At 41.8% G+C, this 21,899-nt stretch overlaps 2 protein-coding genes across 3 annotated transcripts; both read right to left on the bottom strand.

The window, feature by feature from the left end:
- Positions 1–2,806: 2,806 nt before the first annotated feature.
- LOC133107201 (stomatin-like) lies at positions 2,807–8,890 on the bottom strand. The gene is made up of 7 exons (XM_061216136.1): positions 8,738–8,890; positions 7,724–7,827; positions 7,044–7,116; positions 6,260–6,342; positions 5,312–5,515; positions 4,012–4,146; positions 2,807–3,536 (listed from the first exon to the last, which is right to left on the bottom strand). Exons 1-7 carry the CDS (start codon positions 8,784–8,786, stop codon positions 3,345–3,347), a joined length of 840 nt encoding a protein of 279 aa, XP_061072120.1. The 5' UTR covers positions 8,787–8,890; the 3' UTR covers positions 2,807–3,344.
- A 4,234-nt stretch (positions 8,891–13,124) lies between these two features.
- LOC133108507 (fibrinogen-like protein 1) lies at positions 13,125–17,785 on the bottom strand. 2 transcript variants are annotated; one of them, XM_061218077.1, is made up of 8 exons: positions 17,687–17,785; positions 17,226–17,300; positions 16,849–17,065; positions 16,449–16,608; positions 16,217–16,314; positions 16,036–16,124; positions 15,241–15,431; positions 13,125–14,138 (listed from the first exon to the last, which is right to left on the bottom strand). In XM_061218077.1, exons 2-8 carry the CDS (start codon positions 17,280–17,282, stop codon positions 13,955–13,957), a joined length of 996 nt encoding a protein of 331 aa, XP_061074061.1. In that variant the 5' UTR covers positions 17,283–17,300; positions 17,687–17,785; the 3' UTR covers positions 13,125–13,954. The 2 variants fall into 2 exon arrangements, with proteins under 2 accessions (XP_061074061.1, XP_061074060.1); XM_061218076.1 differs by lacking the exon at positions 17,687–17,785 and adding an exon at positions 17,620–17,628.
- Positions 17,786–21,899: the final 4,114 nt, after the last annotated feature.

Raw genomic sequence — 21,899 nt, 5'->3', positions numbered from 1 at the left:
CCCTGTTTTAGGAGGAGGGGGGAAAGCTGAGTCTGTCCCATTGAGGGAAGTAGGTGGACATTATCATTATGGCAGAATGCTGGTTAGGTTATCGATTTGAAAGTATTTTGAGTCAGTCTGTGAAATGGCTTAGGTAAGACAGTTAAGAAGGAAGTTTCCTGAATAGGGATGGTTGCCTTGTGTTAGCCCTACGCTAACATGTAGAGTCTCCTGTGCAATACGTTACACTCGAAACTCACACATTACTCATGATTAAGCGAAGAAAAAAACAGGACCCCTCCATACAGCGCTGTCATCCAACACACAGTGCAAGAACCTCGGGAAAGGAAAGACATTAAGGCGTCCATTTTGTTTGGTCATAGCCTGAGTGTTGGACATTGCTGTGGAGATTAACAAGCCATGAACAGACCCCCAGTGATGCAGACCTATTCAGTATTCTGCTGCAACATAAAAAGTAGTTTTGGCCAGTTTTGATGAAAACCGTATTTGTTTGCTACAATCAATAAAATAGAACAATCAATGCAATACCAATATAATCGGTTAATCAAATCTCTAGTAGACACAACACCTTTTTGTTCAAAGTGTAATTGTCGCTCATTATTCATTTGTTAGCTGTCGCTCCTGTGGAACCTAATTGAGAAAAGTGTTTATTATTAGATTTTTTGATTTATTAAACCTTTATTTAACCAGAAACCTGGCCAACAGGGCAGCATGAACAGATATATTTAGGTTTCATACAAACAAACACACAATTAAATTAAATTAAATGATTAAATGTGCATGATAGTCACACAGGTGTATGCAATATACATCACTGCAGTACATACGGAATCCAGGAACTCTACCAGGCAACTGAACTGAATGTATCAAAATGTGCAGCTGTACTGTATATTTTTAATCTATTTATTTATGTATTTATTTCTATTTATTTGAAATGACTATTTAAGTTTCACCTTCAATGTATTTCCATATGTTACAGCAATTCCAGCTGGTTTATTTTTGAACATTATGCAGTGTTTCAGTTTTGTGTTAAATTCAGGACCAATCCCTTCATAACCTCTCAAAAATAAAGTGACAGTGGAGGTAAAAAACATTTCTTCAAGGATCAAATTGTGCCCTGAAAGTACAGTAATGTTCTCTTTTGGTATAAATGAGTATGTTTTCAGAGCAGAAAAGGTACAAATTAATTATATATTGTACCTTTTTTGGCACTTTTCATACATTTATTTCTGAGAGTGTAGAATCCATAATTAGCTGTTGCGGGAATACTAGTGGAAAGCATTGTTATAGATATCCAGATACTCAGCTCTCCACATTTAATATTTTATATATTTGCAGTTGGTTAGGTTCTTTCTGACAGTGGTCAGGTGTGGGTGGTCGCTGTGACGACTCATTGGCAGAAAGATCACTGTGTTTTTGAATCTTATGCTAATCCACAAATTGCTGCAGATATGCAACAAATTATTCAGTTTGCAGCTCGGAACCAAAATGCGATGGTTTTCTAGGGTTTCCTAACGTTCATACAAAGTATTCACAGATTACTGTACCTTCACTGGAGAGTCTGTAGATTTTGTGTCACTTCAAAAATACAGTTTCTGTGAGATTTGACACGTACAACCACAACAAAAAAAAATATGTTTTTAACAAAGAAAGTGGGATGGTGATTATAAATAAATTATATTCATATTGTGTCAAATGGATGAATTTTTAAAAAAGTTTGTACTTTCTTTTCAGTAAACCATATCCTCAATCACAGGATGTTCTCAGGTCTGGAACGGAGTTCTGACTCCCTTCAGAAGATACATGTTGATTTCGGACTATCATACATCCGGTTATATTATATTATACTTTTTATTTGGTTATTCATTTATCATATGCACTGTATGTGTTTCCCAAGCATCCATAACATTGATCCTTGCCACAAAATAGCAACATCTGGTACTGACCTTTATTTTGAAGTGCTCACCAACCATGCTCGATCAATATATTTTCAAATATATAACTGAATATACAATTCTGGTCAAGGAGCTCTTAAAAGCTACAACAATGGTGGCAGGGAACAATGAATGTATTTCCAATACGTATACATCAATACATAACAGCAACAGCAACAATGAATAGGCTAATCCCTTAGATGGTGTCATGTCCTGCTTTCTCTGATAATGTCATCCTGAAACCACCATTTTGTCCCCTAAATATAAGTACGTTCTTGCACAGGGTCTGTCTACTGTTGTTAAATGAAGGCTATAATAGTATGTATTTACACATATGTACATGAAATAACCTCAGAATCAGGTACTGAAAGTGCACTGTGTCTGTGTCCTGTGGACATGAGCATTCGCCCAACTGAATGTTTGCTCTTCTGTAGAATAGAAAGTCTGGGTTGTCGTATTTAAGTATTTTTGGGGTGGGTGGGGGGTGAGGGCGGGGGTTCATCAGACCAGTTTCTACATTTTTGTTGTTGCTTTCCTGACTTGATTGTACAGATTGTAGTATATTTATTCTGTAACCCACGTTTCAACAAACATTAGTATAAATGCATGTCCGTTTAGCCGTTTCAGTGTTTTGCTTTGTTGTTGTTGTTGTTGTTGTTGTTTTTAAAGTGTTTCATTCTGGTAAAGGTGTAATAATAGCATAGATAATCGAACAGAAATTATGTGGAATGAATAAAACACATTGTATGTATACAGTATGTCGACCCCTTTATTGCGCTCTGGGGTAGAGTATTAAAATATGACTATATTAAAGGATTTAAGGAGCATGTTTATGTCAATAATATGATTAATAAAAATACACAAATCAAATAAAAAGTAAAAATAATAATTTTATTTACAATACATATGCTTCATACAGTATGTATAACTCTCAATGAAGGTTATTCCATGATCTGCAATCTGCAATCTGCAATTTTCTGTTTTACATTGCAAAGCATATTGCTGTTGATTGAGCAGGAACAGTTCACATTTTCATTTTTCTGTTTTCAATGTATTCATTCCAGAGAATTTACCAAATTTGCCTTTTACGTATATTTCTCTACATTTTTACATATTACATATATACTGTATATATATTTTTTTTAATGTATAAATAGCAAGGGATCGAGGACACTTGAAATATGGTACAGTGTTTCCTAAAATGATATCTTAGGGAAAAAACAATGTATTGCCATATCATATTGTTAGGCCTATACTCCCCTATCACCTGTAGGTATATTAGCTATAGAGAAATATATATATATATCTGGCCTGGTGTGGGCTTTACCGCGTGTATCTAGTTGTCATGGCGACGTGCGTTTTTAAACGAGTGACAGAAGGGAGGGATGTGATTGGCTGATCCCTGCAGTGTCAGTTCCCGCGGGTGAAGTGCTGCAGGAGGTTGAGGGGCAGGGGGAAGACGATGGTGGAGTTGTTCTCACCCGCGATGGTGCCCAGTGTCTGCAGGTAGCGCAGCTGCAGGGCCGAGGGAGCCTCCGCGATCACTGACGAGGCCTCTTTCAACGCACGCGACGCGTTCATCTCCCCTTCAGCCGCGATTACCTAGAGAGAGAGAGAGAGAGAGAGAGAGAGGGAGGGAGGGCTCAGTCCAATCGCTTCTTTTTCCTTTTACTTTTTTCTACTCCTAGCCCCACCCGGTCGAGGCTGGGAAAAGTGGCAAGTACATGAAATGAGAAGGGGAACACAAGAAAATGTGAATTCGGCAAATGGAATGTCCTTGCTCCTCTGAACGTCAGTCAGTTACAGACCGGGAGAGGTGGGTCCGCGGGTTGATCATAACTTACTGTATACCACAGAGGGAGAGGGAAAGTGAGAGAGAGGGGAGAGAGAAAGGAGGACAGACAGAGAGAGAGAGAGGCAGGGGAACAAGAGTCCAGTACCCACTGTGTTGCAGAGCTACCGCCTCTGTTTATCGTTCAAGGGAAACAGATCATGCACGGACTTTGGTGGGATTTGTAGTCTTGTAATCCCCTGTGTGTGCATTAGACCCTCTATCGGACCGTCTGTCTGTCCGTACCTTAGCCCGGGCCTCCCTCACAGCCTCCGCCTCCACGGCCATGGCCCTCTGGAGCTGCTTTGGTAGGGTCACGTCCTTGATCTCCACCCTCTCCACCTTAATGCCCCAGGGGTTCGTGGCCTCGTCCAGACACACCTGCAGGAGGAGAAACAAACTCCACTGGGTTACCCACGGTCCCGTAAACACACATCGCCCCGTACGCAGTGAATGCAGGAATGTCAGAAGACATGAAACTAGGCTTTGTGACAGACAGGGAATGAGGAGCAGTCGAGCTAACGAGGTCAGCGTGGCTAATGGGCCCGTTACTGATAAGCTGGCTTCTGTTCTCGGACCAAACAACAGCAAAAGCACTGTGGTGGAAGGATTGAAGCACACCCATTTGTTGAAAAAAAACAAAACATTTTTTTTGTAATGTCTCTACCTCCCCACCCCCGTTTGGTGTAAGCTCAGCTTATCACTGAACACGGAAAAATACATTATTGTTATGGATTCAAATACTTTTCTCCATCTGGTGTGTGGGAACCTACAGAATACTCTCAAAAAGTGCAAACCTCAGAAAAGTATTTGAATCCAAAACAATTATGTTTTGTAATAGCAGTTAAACCCTAAAGCATGCATACACGCATATTGGCCCACACACATATTTTATTTTGTGTTTTTGAGCTTTTCATATCATCCTGGAGCTTTTCATTTATGTTCCATACTGATCCAAGTTAAACAACTGCAATTTTGGTAGAAGCTTGCATACTTTACGGTTTAACTGCTATTTTACTGAACTGTTATCAGTAATTATCAGTAACTTGAAAAACCTCATTTTTATAATTGAAAGAAAAGAAATAAGGCCATACGCCTCATTACAAGACTTGTGTGCAGTGTTGATTCCCCTGTATGAGTGCAATACAATTTATTTTGGGCAGGTACGTTACTGCCGTTACTGGGACCTGCAAGGTTGGTGGTTTAATCCCCAGGGTTGCCGCAATAACATCTCCACAGCTGTTGGGCTTTCATAATTGTGTCAGGGACCTGGGTGTTGCTGTAGCTTATAGTGCTCAGTTAATCCTATCCTGCTTTGTTTTTGCTGCATACAGACACACTCAGCCCCAGTGTAGCCGAAATAAGATCTACACAGCTGTTGGGCCCTTGAGCAAGGCCCTTAACCCCACATTGCTCCTGGGGGGATTATCTCCTGCTTAGTCTAATCAACTGCAAATCGCTTTGGATAAAGGCGCCAGCCACATAAAATGTCAAGTAATGTCATTTAGTAACTACTGGTCTCAGCGGTGCCGTGCCGGATCCCTACCTGCATGCTACGTGACATGCCTTCCCTGTCTGAGAGCAGCTCCGACAGGTTCTTGGTGCCCAGAACGTTCCGGAGGGTGGTCTGCGCCAGCAGGTGGGTGGAGTAGCTGGCGCTGGACACGTTCACCACCGACGAGATGGGGCAGCTGACCCGGAAGTACACCACGCCGTCCACCGACACCGTCACCGAGTCCTTGGTCAGGATCTGCCCCAGAGAAAAAAAACACACAGGGATTAAAGTTAAAAGAGAGAGATAAAAAACGAGAGAACAGTGGGTAAGTGAAAACTGTGCATTTTTACAAGTGTGTGAAAAGCTAATTGGTCATTTTTTTTTTTTGGCGATAAATTTAATTATGCATTGTAGTTTGTGAAACAATAATTGCAAAAAATATTTACGGCCTTTTTATATGATCTATTTTATAATAAATTCTATGGAGCACTGTCTCCACCTGTCTCCAAGCTCTTGTCTATATCTATACCCCAGTGTTTCAGTGGCTCATTGGTCAGAACTGATTATATCACCTGTTATATCCCTTGCGCAACTGTGCCAGTGCAGTTCAATTACCGTAATTAATGGATTGGATTGTATCACCACACTCAAAACAAACTATTGTGAAATAAGGAATTATAACAAGCTTTAATTTAAGTCAAAGGCTGAAAAACCTATTTATATTACTTTTTTGCAAAATGGGACAAAAAAACGCCAATGAGGTGAGGAAGTTTGACTAAATTCAAGATTTGCCTATGGGGTGAGAAAATTTTACTTTTCAAGCAAACAGTAACTTGAAACAAGCTAATATTTACAACTTGAGAAAAAAAGAATATCTTAAGTCTTATTACAAGACAAAAATGTTTTGTTAAGACAGGCCTTTTTTGCAGTATATGAGTGATACGGTGTATGAAATCTGCTGTACTGTGGAGAGAACGTGGTACAGAATGAACAGCGCACCTCTTGGTGGGGGATGCCGAAGGACACGGTTCGCATGTCCACCTTGACGAAGGTGTCGGTGCAGGGCAGCACGAAGATGATCCCTGCGCAGGAGAGATCGGGCGTCAGAGCTCAGGTGTGTCTGATTTACAGGTGTTTCACAGGTGAGCTGCGTATCGGCAAGCCACGATAACTTCTCAGCGATCTGCAGACACTCTTATCCAGCTTACATATTCATCTACTATGCATTTATAAAGTTGGATATTTTGACTGAAGCAGTTCAGATTAAGCAGTTTGCTGAAGGGGTATAACAACAGCACCCAGCTGGGAGTCTAACCCGCATCCCTTCAGTGACAAAAGCTCAATTTGCAAACCATTAAACTACCCTGCTGTAAAATCCAGCTGTGCCATCTTTAAAATTGAGCTGGTCAAGCTGGTCATAGCTGGGTATGAGCTGGTCAACCAGCTAGTGCTGGTAGCTTGTCTGCCAACTGTTTAAAAACCTAACTTGAGCTGGTCAAACCGTTAAGTACCCAAAGCTGTCAAGCTGGGAACTGGTCTGAACAGGTCAACAAGCTACCAGCTGTTTCAAAACCTAGCTTAAGCTGTTTTTTTCAGGAGGGTAAAATGTCACTCTAGTAAAAGGCTGCTGGGATATGGATGTTGCGAATGGGATATGAATGTTGCAAATGGGATATGAATGTTGCTAATGGGATATGAATGTTGGTAATGGGATATGAATGTTGCTAATGGAATATGGATGTTGCTAATGGGATATGGATGTTGCTAAGAGGCAGCATCTGACCTGGTCCTCTGGGCTTATTGCTGGTTAGGCGTCCCAGTCTGAATACAACCGCGCGTTCATATTGCTGCACTATCTGGACAAGGACGGAGATACAGGGATGCAGGTTACTCAAAATGGCGGCCAAATGCAGCCTGCCATGGACCTATTCTCAGACCTTTGATCCTCAAGATGGAAAAAACATTTATATATTAAAAAACATTCAGCATATTCAGAGTGTAATATACCTCCCAATTACAGACAGAAGAGTCCACCTTATTTACATACATGTTCATATGGTGTTCTATAAATAGCAAAATGGAAAATCAGAACACAAACCATCTGAAGACATCCAACTTCTAAAAGAAACTGTAGAGACCTCATCAAATTTTGAGTTTCACAGTTTATGGGCATGTATCTGTCTAATATCTAATGCTTGAGATTCTTTCATTAGCTTCTGGCCAAATTTGGCATTTGTCATCCATTGAATAATGCAAAGTGAACAGATTTATACCCATAGATAAGTAATAAATTCTCAATACAAAGCAATACATTCTCTTCAAAGAAATTCAACAGTCAATATTTTTGCAGAGTGACTCCAATTCTTAAAAAAATGTGGTGGGGTGGTCTCTTCATTTTTTTTTCAGAGCTGTACATCAAATCATTCATCTTGCAATAAAGTCCCTGCTGATTAAATAATGTACCTTTATACACATGAATATGGAGACAGGGAAGGTCAGGATTGTCACGAAGAAGGACAGGGTGACCAAAAGCAAACCCCACCCTCCAAGGCTTCCCGGCTGGACATCTGGAAGAGAACAGACAGGAACTGTCACTGAGTCTGCTGAGAAAACAGACCTGGTGTAACATGAAAAGAAGAAAAAGTAAGAAAAAAAAGAACAAAAAAAGAACAGTATACCACTATCTTAATAGAGTGAGACTGGAGGCAGTACGACTATATAATGACAGTAGAATACAGGTGATAGAAATAAATGTTTTGTTTGCGTTGCAGTCATTAGTGATGAGCTAGGACAATTAGTTAATAAGTCTATTCACAGAGTGATTAACCAAGCTAATTAACAGACACAGATTCATTAGCCTGTGACACAGCACTGATGTGTCAGGATGTGCTCAGGGCACTCTGTTAGATAAGGGACTTGGTAGTGGGGGCGGTGTGTAGCCTAGCCTGGCGGTTTTCCGATGCTGATGGTTGCAAATTCCCCGTCAGACGGAACCAGCAGCCTGCTGTGACATCACAGAACCTGCACTGTTTCCCAGGATGCTCGCTGATGCAGCGGATTGCAGTCACGAGTCTCCACCTCCGACTCATTCTGCTGTGTAACTGTTGTCCCCATAGCAACTCAGCTCTGCCCCCTCCCCCGACGCTACATTTGAGCACTGAAAGCCTTAAGCAAAACAAAGTCCTGTATGCCTGATTGCTATGGACACTGTAGCCCGGCTATTCGATGCTCCTCTTCCTGGTGCGGTCTGTTGTCGGATATTACTTTACATCTCAGATGTTAGTTCTCCACACACATAGACGGACACACGCTCACACACACACACACACACACACACACAAAGAAAAGCCTGCAACTCCTTGGAGGATGTTTGCTGGGAGAGGGGGATCCCATGACAATCTATAGGCTTGTCACAACAAACACATACACACATACACACACACACACACACGCACACACAAGTCAGTTTCCACTTACCCACTAAGTTTTCCCGGCTGCTGTCGTGGACCTTGGCGTTATTGGTCATGTCTCTGTGCTAGCGGTCGTGGACAGTGAGGAGCGAGATTAGCGGTTCAGCTCTGAGGGAGGGGAGGTACTGTAGGAGCAGAGAGCCCCCATGGGCGTGGCCAGGCTCCTTCCCTCCGAGCAGGCTGCAGTCTAAGAGATTGATATCATCTCCCACGCAGCCAATCAGGAGCCTTGTGACCGAGCAGGAAGTGTGCAGAGCCAGGTGCTCTTTATAAATTATGGAATGCGATAATGCTGGTACAGTAGCACTGGATTTTCTGCTACTGTGTGCTGCAGCTTGTGTCTGATACGCCTGCCTGGATGAACGTTTGCCACACAAATAAATGATGGAAAAAAAAGTGTGTGTAAGAACTAGGTTATGTATTTTGCAGTGTTTTGTAACTGGTGGACTTTGTCTTTGTCTGCCTGAAGCCTTTTATGTCTGCAATGAGCTTGGTAAATCTACAGTAGGGTGGTACTTCAGTGTGAGAAACACAGTGAATGCGCACATGACTGTACTGGGCACTGGGGAAATGGCTGGTCATAGCTGGATTTTACAGCAGGGAAGCGCATTGCTATCATATTCCTGCTGTCTGTTCACCTGCACGGTGGGTGTTATTTCTCCAGGGAGCAGGCCTGTGGGTAGCACATAGCAGGGCACTTGGGGAGAGTGACCAGACATCCCGTTTTTCCTGGGACAGCCCCATATTTCATCCCCTTTTCACATATCCGATTTACTCTGAGAAAGTACGGATTTCCCTGTATTTCAGACATAGCATATTTTAATGGGGGTTTTCTGCCATTCTATTTGCCATTATCTTAGGTCCTTATTTCTTTGTGTACTGTACATGGTCATCAAGGGAATCTGGTCGCTCTACGGGGTGACAGTAGTTCAGGAGGAAAGAGCGGTCATCTGGCAGTCGGGGGGTTGCCGGTTCAATCTCCTGCCTTGGGTGTGTTGAAGTGTCCCTGAGCAAGACACCTAACCCCTAATTTCTTCCAACGAGCTGGTTGGTGCCTTTCATGGCAACCTTTTGCTACTGGTGTGTGAGTGAATGGGTGAAGAAGAAGCATCAATTGTAAAGTGCTTTGGATAAAAGCGATATATATATTTACCATTACCATTTACGCTCGGGCATATCACACGCTGTGCCACCTGACTCCCTGCCAGGTGTGCCCCCCTGGGCAGCCCCCTGAGGGCATTTCCTTGTGAGACAGTCAGGAGCCAGTTTGCGGCAGTCACTGCTTCATTAGTGCCACTTGGGGCATTGTTGCCACGGCACCAACAGCCAATCAGAGGTGGGCTCCAGTGGCCACTGTCTTAATGGTGACCTCCCTGCTGTGAAATCCAGCTATGACTGGATTGAAATGACCAACTACCAACGGTTTCAAAACATAGCTTGAGCTGGTCACATCATGTTATGTATGGAGCTGGACTAACTAGTCGACCAGCTACCAGCTGTTTCAAAACCTAGCTTGAGCTGTTTTTTCCAGCAGGGCTGTTTATAATCTAGAGAGGTTGGGAGTAGTCAAAGATCACTTCTATTTTGTTTTTGTTTTTTTCTTCTACCATCTGTCCTATGTTGAGATGAGTTGTTCATTGTACTCATACTGATATGTTAAAATGGTAAATGGTAAATTTAGCATTATATGTTATGTTATGCTCTGAATGAACACAGGGTGGCACTAATGTCGTTACCACTGCTGCTTCTGCTAAAATATTGTAAAATATTGTTCAAAAACATTTTTGACAGATTAGAAAATGTGTGCTTTTTTATCACACTATGAACCTTACACTCCACAATTCTGAAAACTGTACTGCACAGTGACTAGATATCCTCATTAATTACAATTTGCGGAGATACTTTTCCCGGTGATGTAGAATGTAGAATCTCTCCCCACCTTCAAGCGCAAGCTGAAGACACACCTCTTCAAGCAGCACCTCTCCCCATCCCTCCCTGTGAACCTTAATTGTTGTCTCTGTGACTTGCTTTGTGTATCGGTATTTTAGTTGGCTAGGTAAGCAGTGTTTGGATAGTTAACTTTGGTCACTTTGGCTCTGTTTCTTTGTTTCTTTGTTCTCAAAAAAAAAAAAAAAAAAAGGGCCCTCGTCCTTATCTTTGTTGTACATGTAGCAATTGAAATTGTACTTCCCTCTAGGGTCTTTCAGCGAATTTATCCCTGGTTATGGGTATGCACTTTGTTGTACGTCGCTCTGGATAAGAGCGTCTGCCAAATGCCAATAATGTAATGTAATGTAATGTGTTTTTGATATCTGTTGAGAGTGGTGTAGCTGTATTTGCACTGTGAGTTATAAAAACAACCGTATCGCTGGACGATTCGAGAGCTGTTGTTTCATGAGACTAACGTCTCAAAAACTAGCCAATCAGGAAGAGGCGTGTGTACCAATACTCCTTCCCCAAACTGGTGATTGTGGAGGAAATTAGGAATATTTTTCCACTTTCGGGACGCAACCCAGGATTCTCTCAGCCTCGAAGTATCTCTGGCACAGACAGTGCGGTTGAACGGTGTGTTCATAAGATATCATAACCAGCTGTGTTTCGGGAAGCAGAATGTTCTTTGATATCGCTGTTAGTTGATGTTCCTTTCTTTAAAGGAGTGGTCAGGCTGGTCTTGATTCTGATTTTCCATCTAATTCGAATCAGAATACGTCTAGTTAAACCAGATTAGAAATTTCCAATACGAAAATTCATTAGCAAACATTAGCAGCACAAAAGCAGCGTGTTCACTCGAAAACTTTACTTCCAGCATAAAGAACACGGTGACACAGTTGATTGGATGTGCTCTGACAAACGCAGATTGAAGATCGTAATGTGCAAGAGAAGGTCTAAAAATATCAAACATTCTTTCTGGCAGGTTTCATCGACAGAATCTCAGTGAGCACACCATGTTTAGGATTCTTTTGCACCATCTAATAATAATCGTATTTGTTTTATTTTGTATTTGTTGTATTCGTTCTGAACCCCAGGTAAATGGCCCAGGGAAGTTTTTAATCATATGTTGTTCAGTGCAGTTCAGTTCACTACATCATAACCTGGCTGAACATGGTCAGACTACTGTTAATTTAAATCAAATAATTTAATTCAATGAGATATACATTTGAATACAAACCTTGTCATAATATTGTACAGTATATATAACTGCCAGTATAACAGAAACACTTGAGTAAATGGATACTGAAAGGGTATATTGAAAACTAGTGCTTCCACACAGGGTGGCCTGTAGTGTAGTGGTTAAGGTAAATGACTGGGACATGCAAGGTTGGTGGTTTTAATCCCGGTGTAGCCACAAAAATTTCCGCACAGCTGTTGGGCCCTTGAGCAAGGCCCTTAACCCTGCATTGCTCCAGGGGAGGACTGTCTCCTGCTTAGTCTAATCCAGTGGTTCTTAACCTTATTGTAGGTACTGAACCCTGCAAGCTTCATCAGTGCATTCACCGAACCCTTCGTAATTGGAAAAATAAAATATTATTTCTTCAAAACATAGGTATATATTTTATGAGTGCACAATGGCTATACTGTGTGTGTCTTGACCCCTGCCGAACCCCTGAGACTGTCTCAACGAACCCCTGGGGTTCGATCGAACCCAGGTTAAGAACCACTGGTCTAATCAAATGTACATCGCTCTGGATAAGAGCGTCTGCCAAATGCCAATAATGTAATGTATGTAATGTAATGTGTGGGTCCTGTGTTAATTAAGCAATTAACATCCCAGTGCCCTCACAGCTGTGTATAAAGTGCTGGTCAGGCCCGGTTTTGAGTCTTTGACTTTGACATGTGACTGAACATGCAAAACATTCTGAAATGTGGAGACAGTAATAGGATTGAAGCCAGGCCACATATTTTAAGCAGGTGTAGCATGTTCACAGCTTTGTATGAATTTTTTAATAGGCCCACTGAACATTATTTGCACTACTGTGGCTAGAAGAACAGATCTGTTGTTGGGGAATGTTTGGTAGGCGCTTCGATAACTAAGACTGCTGAACTTGCTGATGTTTCACAACATCTACACTAGATGTTGGCTAAAGTGGCTAAAGTGATTTTGTCAGGGAATCAAACATCATCTTGGGACAACTATGGTCAGATGCACATACTTCAATGCAGACAGCACATACTGTGATGCCTGCATTGGTTATAGATGCAAGGCAAAGCTGATAAGCAACTCTGAATCAGTCAATGAGCAGCTAGGCCACGAGCAGCCATCTTAATCAGAACAAGATTGCCAGTCTTCACTGAGATAGATGCAATGGTTCATGTTTAAATTAGTTTGGCAGTTACCTGTGTTTTACCATCATTCAAATTCACAATGTTTTGATTATGTACCAAGAGGTCTCAAGTCTGTTAGTATGCTGTTTATTGGCAGTACAGAGTATACAACAGTGAATAAGGGTAGGGTATAAAGGTAACAGTCTGGCTGTTAGCCTTTCGCTCATATACGACGCTACGCAAACGATACAAAATCCATATATTAACTGTCCCAAAAAATGCTAAGCTGTTAAAAATATACAGAGCAGTCATACAAGTCAACTCAAATGCCAAGGGTATATTCGGTAAAATAAATGAAACATAAATGAAACTGTCAGAAAAACATTGATTTTAGCTGGACAATAAGGGTTGCATTTCTTCATCAGATTGTGCCATGTGGGCAAAAAAAAAAAAAAAAAAAATCTGCACACAAACCCTTTCACAGAGACATGTTGCAACTTATGTGTCAGTATATCAAATTAATCTAGGACAAATGTATTTATTTTTTACCACATAATTTGACTCACCATTATGTGGAATGTGACGCAGGTTACAAAACCCAGCCATGGATCATCGCCATGGTGACAGACATGCCAAGGGCATAATTTATGGAAGGGATAGGTTGGTTACAACTCCCTCAAAAATGAACAACAATTAACAAATGATGACAAAAACTATTTCAAATAATAAAAATGGGGATTTCATGTTACAACTGGGATATACTGATGAGTAGTCTGAAGTATGTTCCCATTAGAATTCTCCAGTAACTACCGTTTAACTGTTTTGTTTTTTTTAATGTTTTTTTAATAATTCTTCCGGGGATCCCCCTAGAGTGGTACACTGAGGATCTGTACTCGACTCGAAACTCAGCCCTGTAGCCAGGCCCGTGAGACCCGCTGTCACTCATGGTGATGTCAGAAGGCTACTCATCAGGCCCCGCCCCGCTGCCCAGGCTGTCCATGAAGCGGAGTGGACGCACCTTCATGGTGGTGTGTCTCAGAGAGTACCAGAGGCCCCGCCACGTCAGCCACACGATGCCGTCATCGTGCGTGGCCTTGTACTCCCCTCCCCTGTGGAACCGCCCGTTCAGATTGGCCGCGTGACACCTGGTAGAGAGAAGCACACGCTGGTCTGTAAAAAAATAAATTATAAAAAATGTAGCCCCTGCTACTGTAAACCTGCAGGCAGTGAGCGAGCGGCTACAGGTTTGATGCCCTGATGCACTGCTGTGGACCCTTGAATAAATTGAGACACTGAAAATAAGCTATATATGTTGCAATACACTGCAAAACAAAACAAAAAATAAGTACATCTTAACAAATATCTAGGTCTTATATTTAGATTTCTATTACTTTTTTTTTAGGAGACAGAAAACTGCCAATGAGATGAGGAAGTTTGACTAATTTCAGCAACTTAAAACTAATATTTTCTACTTGAGACAAAAAAACCCATCTATTTATAATTACAAGACGAAAAATGCTTGTTAATGCTTGTCATATTTGTTTGCCGTGTGAATGGATATATCTGAGTTTAACTGAAGTCAATCCATGCCATCCACTATGCCATCCATACACCTTTGTTCCACTGCACAGATTTATTTTCTGAATGAACGGTACCACTAGACACTGGTGCCCTACAGGACAGGAGATGCCTGCTGTAGGTCTTTTCTGCTTTCGTCTGTGGGTCTTTGCCACACTGCAGTATTACCCTCACAGACTGTGAGTATACTGGATAAGAGAACACTTAACGAGGTGAAATTTTCTATCGCTGTAATTTACACATAAATACGCATATTTCCAGGGTTTCTCTGAGTGTAGGAGGTCTGACAGAGGAAGAGGTAGGGCCAATATTTGGGTCCAATCATAGTCCAATAGATCATAGCGGAAGAGGGCGGACGTCTTATGACACTTTCACCGTACCATTGGAAAATAGCATGGGTGACATGTCGTGCAGTCTACAGCATATTTAGCAGACATTTCATATTTTGAGGACATGATAGTTTTGGGCAAACGCTGGAAATATTTACTTATATAATCAATACCACATTTCATAGAACGTTTTTCGCCTACTTAACGAGTTTCCCCTTCAAGGTACTCAATGTTAATTCGCCTCTCACAGCAGATGTGTATGTATGACACTTTATAGCGTGTAGTGTATGAGGGAGTCCACACTGCCCCTCCATTTTGGGCGCGGTGCAGAGCAGCACACCTGTTATACCACCAGCCCCCTTGGTTCTCCTGCGCACAGCTGCCCTGCAGGTACCGGTCCTGGTCCTGGTCCCTGGTGCTGAACTGCATGCTGTTGTGGCAGGAGGACCACTGTTCGGCCATGTTTGTGCCCCCGGAGAGAGAATCTCCCGCTCGACCGCTGTACATCCCGAACTGCAGCCGATACTTATCCTGCTCGCTCCCAACAGGGAGGGGGGAGACAGGGTGAGAACAGGGAGTCTGACTCACTCACTCACTCATTCATTGACTCAAAGGCTCACACACTCCCACACTCACTCACTCGCTCGCTCATTCGTTCATTCACTCAGAGGCTCACACACTCCCACACTCACTCACACTCTTAGCATTCACTCACTCACACGCTCATTCATTCATTCACTCAGAGGTTCACTCACTCACTCACTCACTCTCTCTCTCACTCACTCACACTCACACTCACACTCCCACACTCACTCTCTCTCACACACTCAGTCAGTCAGTCACTCACTCACTCACACACACACGAAAACACTGCATGGAAATGTCATAGATTATCCCCATTGTCTGTCTGCATATATTTTGTAACACTAACCTCCTTTTGAGGACAGTAAATTGTGGCTTCACAGCTCTATACAGTACTGTATTTCTCACAACATAAGGGACATTGAATAAAAATGAAATAGAATATGTATTTGGAAGTATTTTCACTGCACAATGTTTGTGTCATCCACAACCCTTTTAGTATGTCAAAAAAAATTAAACACTCAGTAGGCTAAGATCGGCAGTGAACGCTGACCTCCTCATCTGCAATTCTGAAGTTTTCATACATGGCATAGTTCCTCTCTCCTTTCCAGTCCATCAAATCAATCTTCATCAGGTTTTCACCTGAAACAAAATAAAGCACAACAGAAGACAATTTAGTGTCTTGCTTTAATGTGAAATCTAAACTTGCAACGGTATGAGTGTATTGCAAATACCTTCTCGGAGTAGTTCATAAATGTGTTCATTCCCCAGCCAGAATTCGTCATTGTTTCTTTTAAAATTCCCAAATCCATCTTTATACGCACTCCAGTCTCTAAGAATAAGAAAAAAACGTTGTCCATTCATCCGATAGACATTAGTAGCTCACATATAGCATACGATCATTAATGATAAAGCCACCTCCGCAGTTACAACAGCGCAGCACGGTCGCACCAACTTTAAGCGCACCGGTTAAAATCCACTTTTCCGTTTCGTCTCTGCTGCATGACAGTCCAGCCACCCCCGTCAGACATGTCGCAGAAGACCAGAAACGGTTCCAGTGTCGTTTTGGGTTTAATTCGGTAGAACCCACTGGCTGGCTTCAGTCTGTCATACAGCATCGAACAGTCTGGAGATGAAAGGCGCTCAGATAAAGATACACATTTTCAATCCACATAATTGGCATTTTGGAAAAAGTAAATCACTAGCATTTAGTAGCCAATGCTTATTTAGAAAATGTCTATTGCTTTACGTCACTTCAGGTTTCTCAATAATCCGCCTTTAGGCAAAGAGTCTCCATAATATATCGAGTGCCCACGTCGACAACTTAGAGACCTTATCATAAAATTGTTCGTTTCTCTCTTCTCACCGCGATCATGTACGATGAGATTCCCAGACGTGGTGGGGAGCAGCGTTGGTTCCACGGCGGTGTCATTGCGTCTCGGGGGCGGCCGTCTGTGCGACAGGTGGAAGTAGCTGTGTTCTCGCAATTTGTTCAGCTTCCAAGCACCGATCAGTAGCTTGTTCTCCAGTCCGCGGATGCTGTGCTTTAGCTCCGCCACCTCCAGCAAGCACTCCTGCTCTGGCTAGACAGTAGAATTGGTCCATTAGTTAGCTAGATATTTCACTAGTTGGTTGGTCATAAAAACTTACTCATAAAAACTAGTCAAATTCAAACTCCGGCCGATGCGACCACATAAGTCTCCAAACTACTATGCCCATACTATACCTTAGGACGGTACGTACTGATAATATTGACGACGCTGATGTATAACACGCCAAAAGCAGAAGTATCAGTGGCATGACCAACACTTTACATGCCTTTGAGAAAGGGGGAAAAGACAAGGAGACAATCTATACGCTATATTTAAAAGTTCCCCAAAATTATGCCACATTAGTTACAAATACGCAGTATAGGCTACGGTAAATCTAATGGCATTCCATTCTTGCACATTACGCAAACACATTTTTTATTTCGCCAACTGACAGACATTTCAGTCCAGAGATTAATCGAGAGAAATACGTGGATTATTAATCATGTAAATATTCTTAAGTAGCGTTGATAAGTAAATCAACATATGGTAATTTCGCGAGAAATACAACATAGAATTACAAAGTAGATAAAAAAAAATAATAATACCCGGAGGCACAACACCACCAGCCCCGAACAAAGGTGTTTTCGAGAACGTTTGATTGATCGCACCTACCCGTTCCACATGTGATACATTACGGCCAGAGAAGAATTGCTTCACAACTTTAAATTCCTGGAATACCGGTAGCCTATTTGTAATTCTTCTGACTGGGCCACCCCACAATCAGGAGCCAGGTGCGCAGCATGACGAATTTTATATGGAACGTAATAATATGCAAGTATAGAGTATTAACAGTACAGCATTGAAATCATGTGTTCTGCGTTGAGTCTCATGTAATATCACCACCAGCGGTGAGAAATCCGAGATTCATTGATGAACAGCCAAATAACCTAATGACAAAATTCGGAGTCATTTCGTTTCCGAATTGTCTCGCTGCTGCCAACAAACCTCTCTAACTCATGTTATTGAAAAGTGGATAGTTGCAATGCAAGTCTTTACAACCACTGCACCGATCAATAAACGAACGTGTTGTTTCACGAACGTTTAATGAAACACTAAAGTTGCTTTGACTCTAGGCTACAAGAACCGCTACGCGTTTCTTTACACTAAATGCATGTGCAATTAACTAATATGTTATAACGATGGAATGAATGTGGCTAACATTGCATATTAATATTAAGACCAGTCTGATAACACTACTGGTCGAATAGGCCTCGGCTATTGTATGTTCAAACGTAGTTGATATGATTCAAATATTTAACCTCCTAAGACCTGGCGTACACGTGCGTGGACTCCACATTTTGGGCTGTACAACCATAATACTTAATTCTTAAGACCGAGAGTCCACATATGTGGACATCATTTTTCTCAAAAACTACATCATGTCAAAAGATGATGCTTAGTTTTTATACTTATCAGGTCCCAATAAGCCCAAATAGCAAAGAGAAATTAAAAATGCATACCAAAAAAGAGTGCGGGTCTTAGGAGGTTAAATGTAATATTGTAAGCAGTTCAACACCGCTAACGTTACACAGTGTTTGAGAACTGCTGAGAATGATTCTTGGGGAAGACACCCACACAACCTTTGATCCATGTAACTCCTTGGTTTGAAAGACTGTCACGAGACTGGGTTAATGTTAATTTAGGGCTACTTACCATAGGATATTTTATAAAACGCTGCAGCTTGGACGTTGAAGAGACATCTTTATTTAACATTTTTAGAACAAGAATTTCCTCATTTCTTGAATTGGTAAGTACACTTATGGACAGATCCAAAAACCTTTTCAAATGTAGGCCATATTTACAATGTTTCACTTCATTTTAGTTCTGCATAATGTGCCTTGTTTCATTCATTCTCAGACCTCCCACTCATTTGCAATAATTAACTCTGAAAGTGTCACTCAGATGTTGATTTTGCCTACAGTCTGTAGCCGAGTCATACACATTACATGACTGGGACCCAGAAGGTTGGTGGTTCAAGCCCCAGTGTAGCCACAACAGGATCTGCAAAGAGCTGTTGGGCCCTTGACCCAGGAGGGATTGTCCCCTGCATAGTCTAATCAACTGTAAATTGCTTTGGAACTTCCAAAACCTTTTCCAGTGGGCTACTTTGTTTCGAAGTAATTAAGGAAAAGGTTTTGGTCAGCTTCTTCTTTTCAGGGGTGCGTATTGAGTACCATGCACTGTCTATATTAATGCATGCATTCTATCGGGGAACGAACCATTGCAAAAGCTGTGTCCAAGGGGCATGTCCTGCATGGCATCCTCTCTGTAAATTGTTGGTTAAAACACCATTTTATACTGTGCAGAAAATTGTTGTCAGCATGAAGATTGAATAATCATGCGATTTTAGTTTTGTACGATTTTCACAAGAAAGGCAGTCTTTACACACACCTATCCTAACTGCATGTCCTCTCGCCCTTTGTAGAGTGTAGGGTACTTGGTGTGAGACAATTACTATTATCCTGTTATGCATTCTGTGGAATTCCCAGCTGGTGGATTCGGTTTTGTAGGTTAAATGACTGTATTTTTTTCCTAAACACAGTAAATTACAAGAGTGGATTGATCCTTGGGTGGAAAATGGCTTCTGTGACATTTAGCCCAGAATCCAAGGAGGTTAATGGGTAAGTTACAAACATTGAGAGCTGCCAGTTGCACTTGAATAAAGAAGAACTTCTACTTTGTCAGGATTTGGGACAGAGGAACCAAACACAGACTCAGGGATAACAATCAGGCAGGCTTTAATAACAAAGGGGCAGATCCAAAACATAGTCCAAAAACAGGCAATGGTTAAAATCCAAGCAGACAAGTGCATGAAGGGCAGGCAGAACGAAGTCAGAAAACAGGCAGTGTTCAAAAACCAGGAAGTCCAAAAAAGCGAAAGTACAAGAACAAAAACCCAAAACTGAGTTCAAAAACCAGACAGGTTTAAAGCGACGACTGATACACAATGAGACACAGGTGAGAGGAATGGCAGAAATGGCAGGAAGGAAGTCCATATAAGGAGTGGGGAGGCGGAGACACAAAATGGGACAGCTGAAACAAATGGATGAAGGTGAATGGAGCGAAACAGAGAAACACAGAACCTGACATACTTTTGACTCATAACTTTTCTTGAATGTTTAATTTTTATGTGCACTTTGAACTGCATTCCTAGCAGTAAACCCAGTGTGTCACAGCAATGATGGAAACACACCCTGTGGTTTTATTATGTTCTTTTCTGGAACGGAATATATTTGAAAATACGTAGGAAAAAATATATTGTATATGTATTGCGAAATCCAAATGATTTCAGACTGAGAATAATGCAATATTGTACACTGCCATGAAATGTACAGTAGTGTGAAAAAGTGTTTGCCCCCTTCCTGATTTCTTATTTGGAGGGTTTTCGAGCATGAACCGCCTTTTTAAGGTCATGCCACAGCATCTCAATAGGATTCAGGTCAGGACTTTGACTAGGACACTCCAAAGTCTTCATTTTGTTTTTCTTCAGCCATTCAGAGGTGGTGTTGCTGGTGTGTTTTGGATCATTGTCCTGCTGCAGAACCCAAGTTCGTTTCAGCTTGAGGTCACGAACAGATGGCCGGACATTCTCAGGATTTTTTGGTAGACAGCAGAATTCATGGTTCCATTTATCACAGCAAGTCTTCCAGGTCCTGAAGCAGCAAAACAGCCCCAGACCATCACACTACCACCACCATATTTTTCGGTTGGTATGATGTTCTTTTTCTGAAATGCGGTGTTACTTTTCCGCCAGATGTAATGGGACACACACCTTCCAAAAAGTTCAACTTTTGTCTCGTCAGACCACAGAGTATTTTCGCAAAAGTCTTGGGGAACATCAAGATGTTTTCTGGCAAAATTGAACCAAGCCTTAATGTTCTTTTTGCTCAGCAGTGGTTTTCGTCTTGGAACTCTGCCATGCAGGCCATTTTTGCCCAGTCTTTTTCTTATGGTGGAGTCATGAACACTGACCTTAACTGAGGCAAGTGAGGCCTGCAGTTCTTTGGATGTTGTTGTGGGGTCTTTTGTAACCTCTTGGATGAGTCGTCGCTGCGCTCTTGGGGTAATTTTGGTCGGCCGGCCACTCCTGGGAAGGTTCACCACTGTTCCATGTTTTCGCCATTTGTGGATAATGGCTCTCACTGTGGTTCGCTGGAGTCCCAAAGCTTTAGAAATGGCTTTATAACCTTTTCCAGACTGATAGATCTCAATTACTTTCTTTCTCATTTGTTCCTGAATTTCTTTAGATCTCGGCATGATGTCTAGCTTTTGAGGATCATTTGGTCTACTTCACTTTGTCAAGCAGGTCCTATTTAAGTGATTTCTTGATTGAGAACAGGTGTGGCAGTAATCAGGCCTGGGTGTGGCTAGAGAAATTGAACTCAGGTTTGATAAACCACAGTTGTTTTAACAGCGGGGGCAATCACTTTTTCACACAGGGCCATGTAGGTTTGGATTTTTTTTCTCCCTTAATAATAAAAACCTTCATTTAAAAACTGCATTTTGTGTTTACTTGGTTGTCTTTGACTAATATTTAAATTTGTTTGATGATCTGAAACATTTGTGACAAACATGCAAAAGGGGAAGGGGGCAAACACTTTTTCACACCACTGTATGTATCATTATATTTTCTTGTGTATTATATTTAAGTCCACACATGTGGAATATATTGCAGTATATTGCTGCATATTCCTTCTCCATTGGGACTCACTCTGACATGGGAAGGCCCTTTGTGTAGTAATGATCTCCTGTGATTATTGCAGGAGTAAAAGTCCGCCGTATAGGTGAATTACTGACCCCCCCTACAGCCCTGCCAGTGAGGAGA

This window comes from Conger conger, chromosome 13 (assembly GCF_963514075.1).
Source record: "Conger conger chromosome 13, fConCon1.1, whole genome shotgun sequence".
NCBI classification, from domain to species: Eukaryota; Metazoa; Chordata; class Actinopteri; order Anguilliformes; family Congridae; genus Conger; species Conger conger.
Note: the sequence above shows the minus strand (reverse complement) of the source record. Positions and strands in the feature narration are given on the sequence as shown.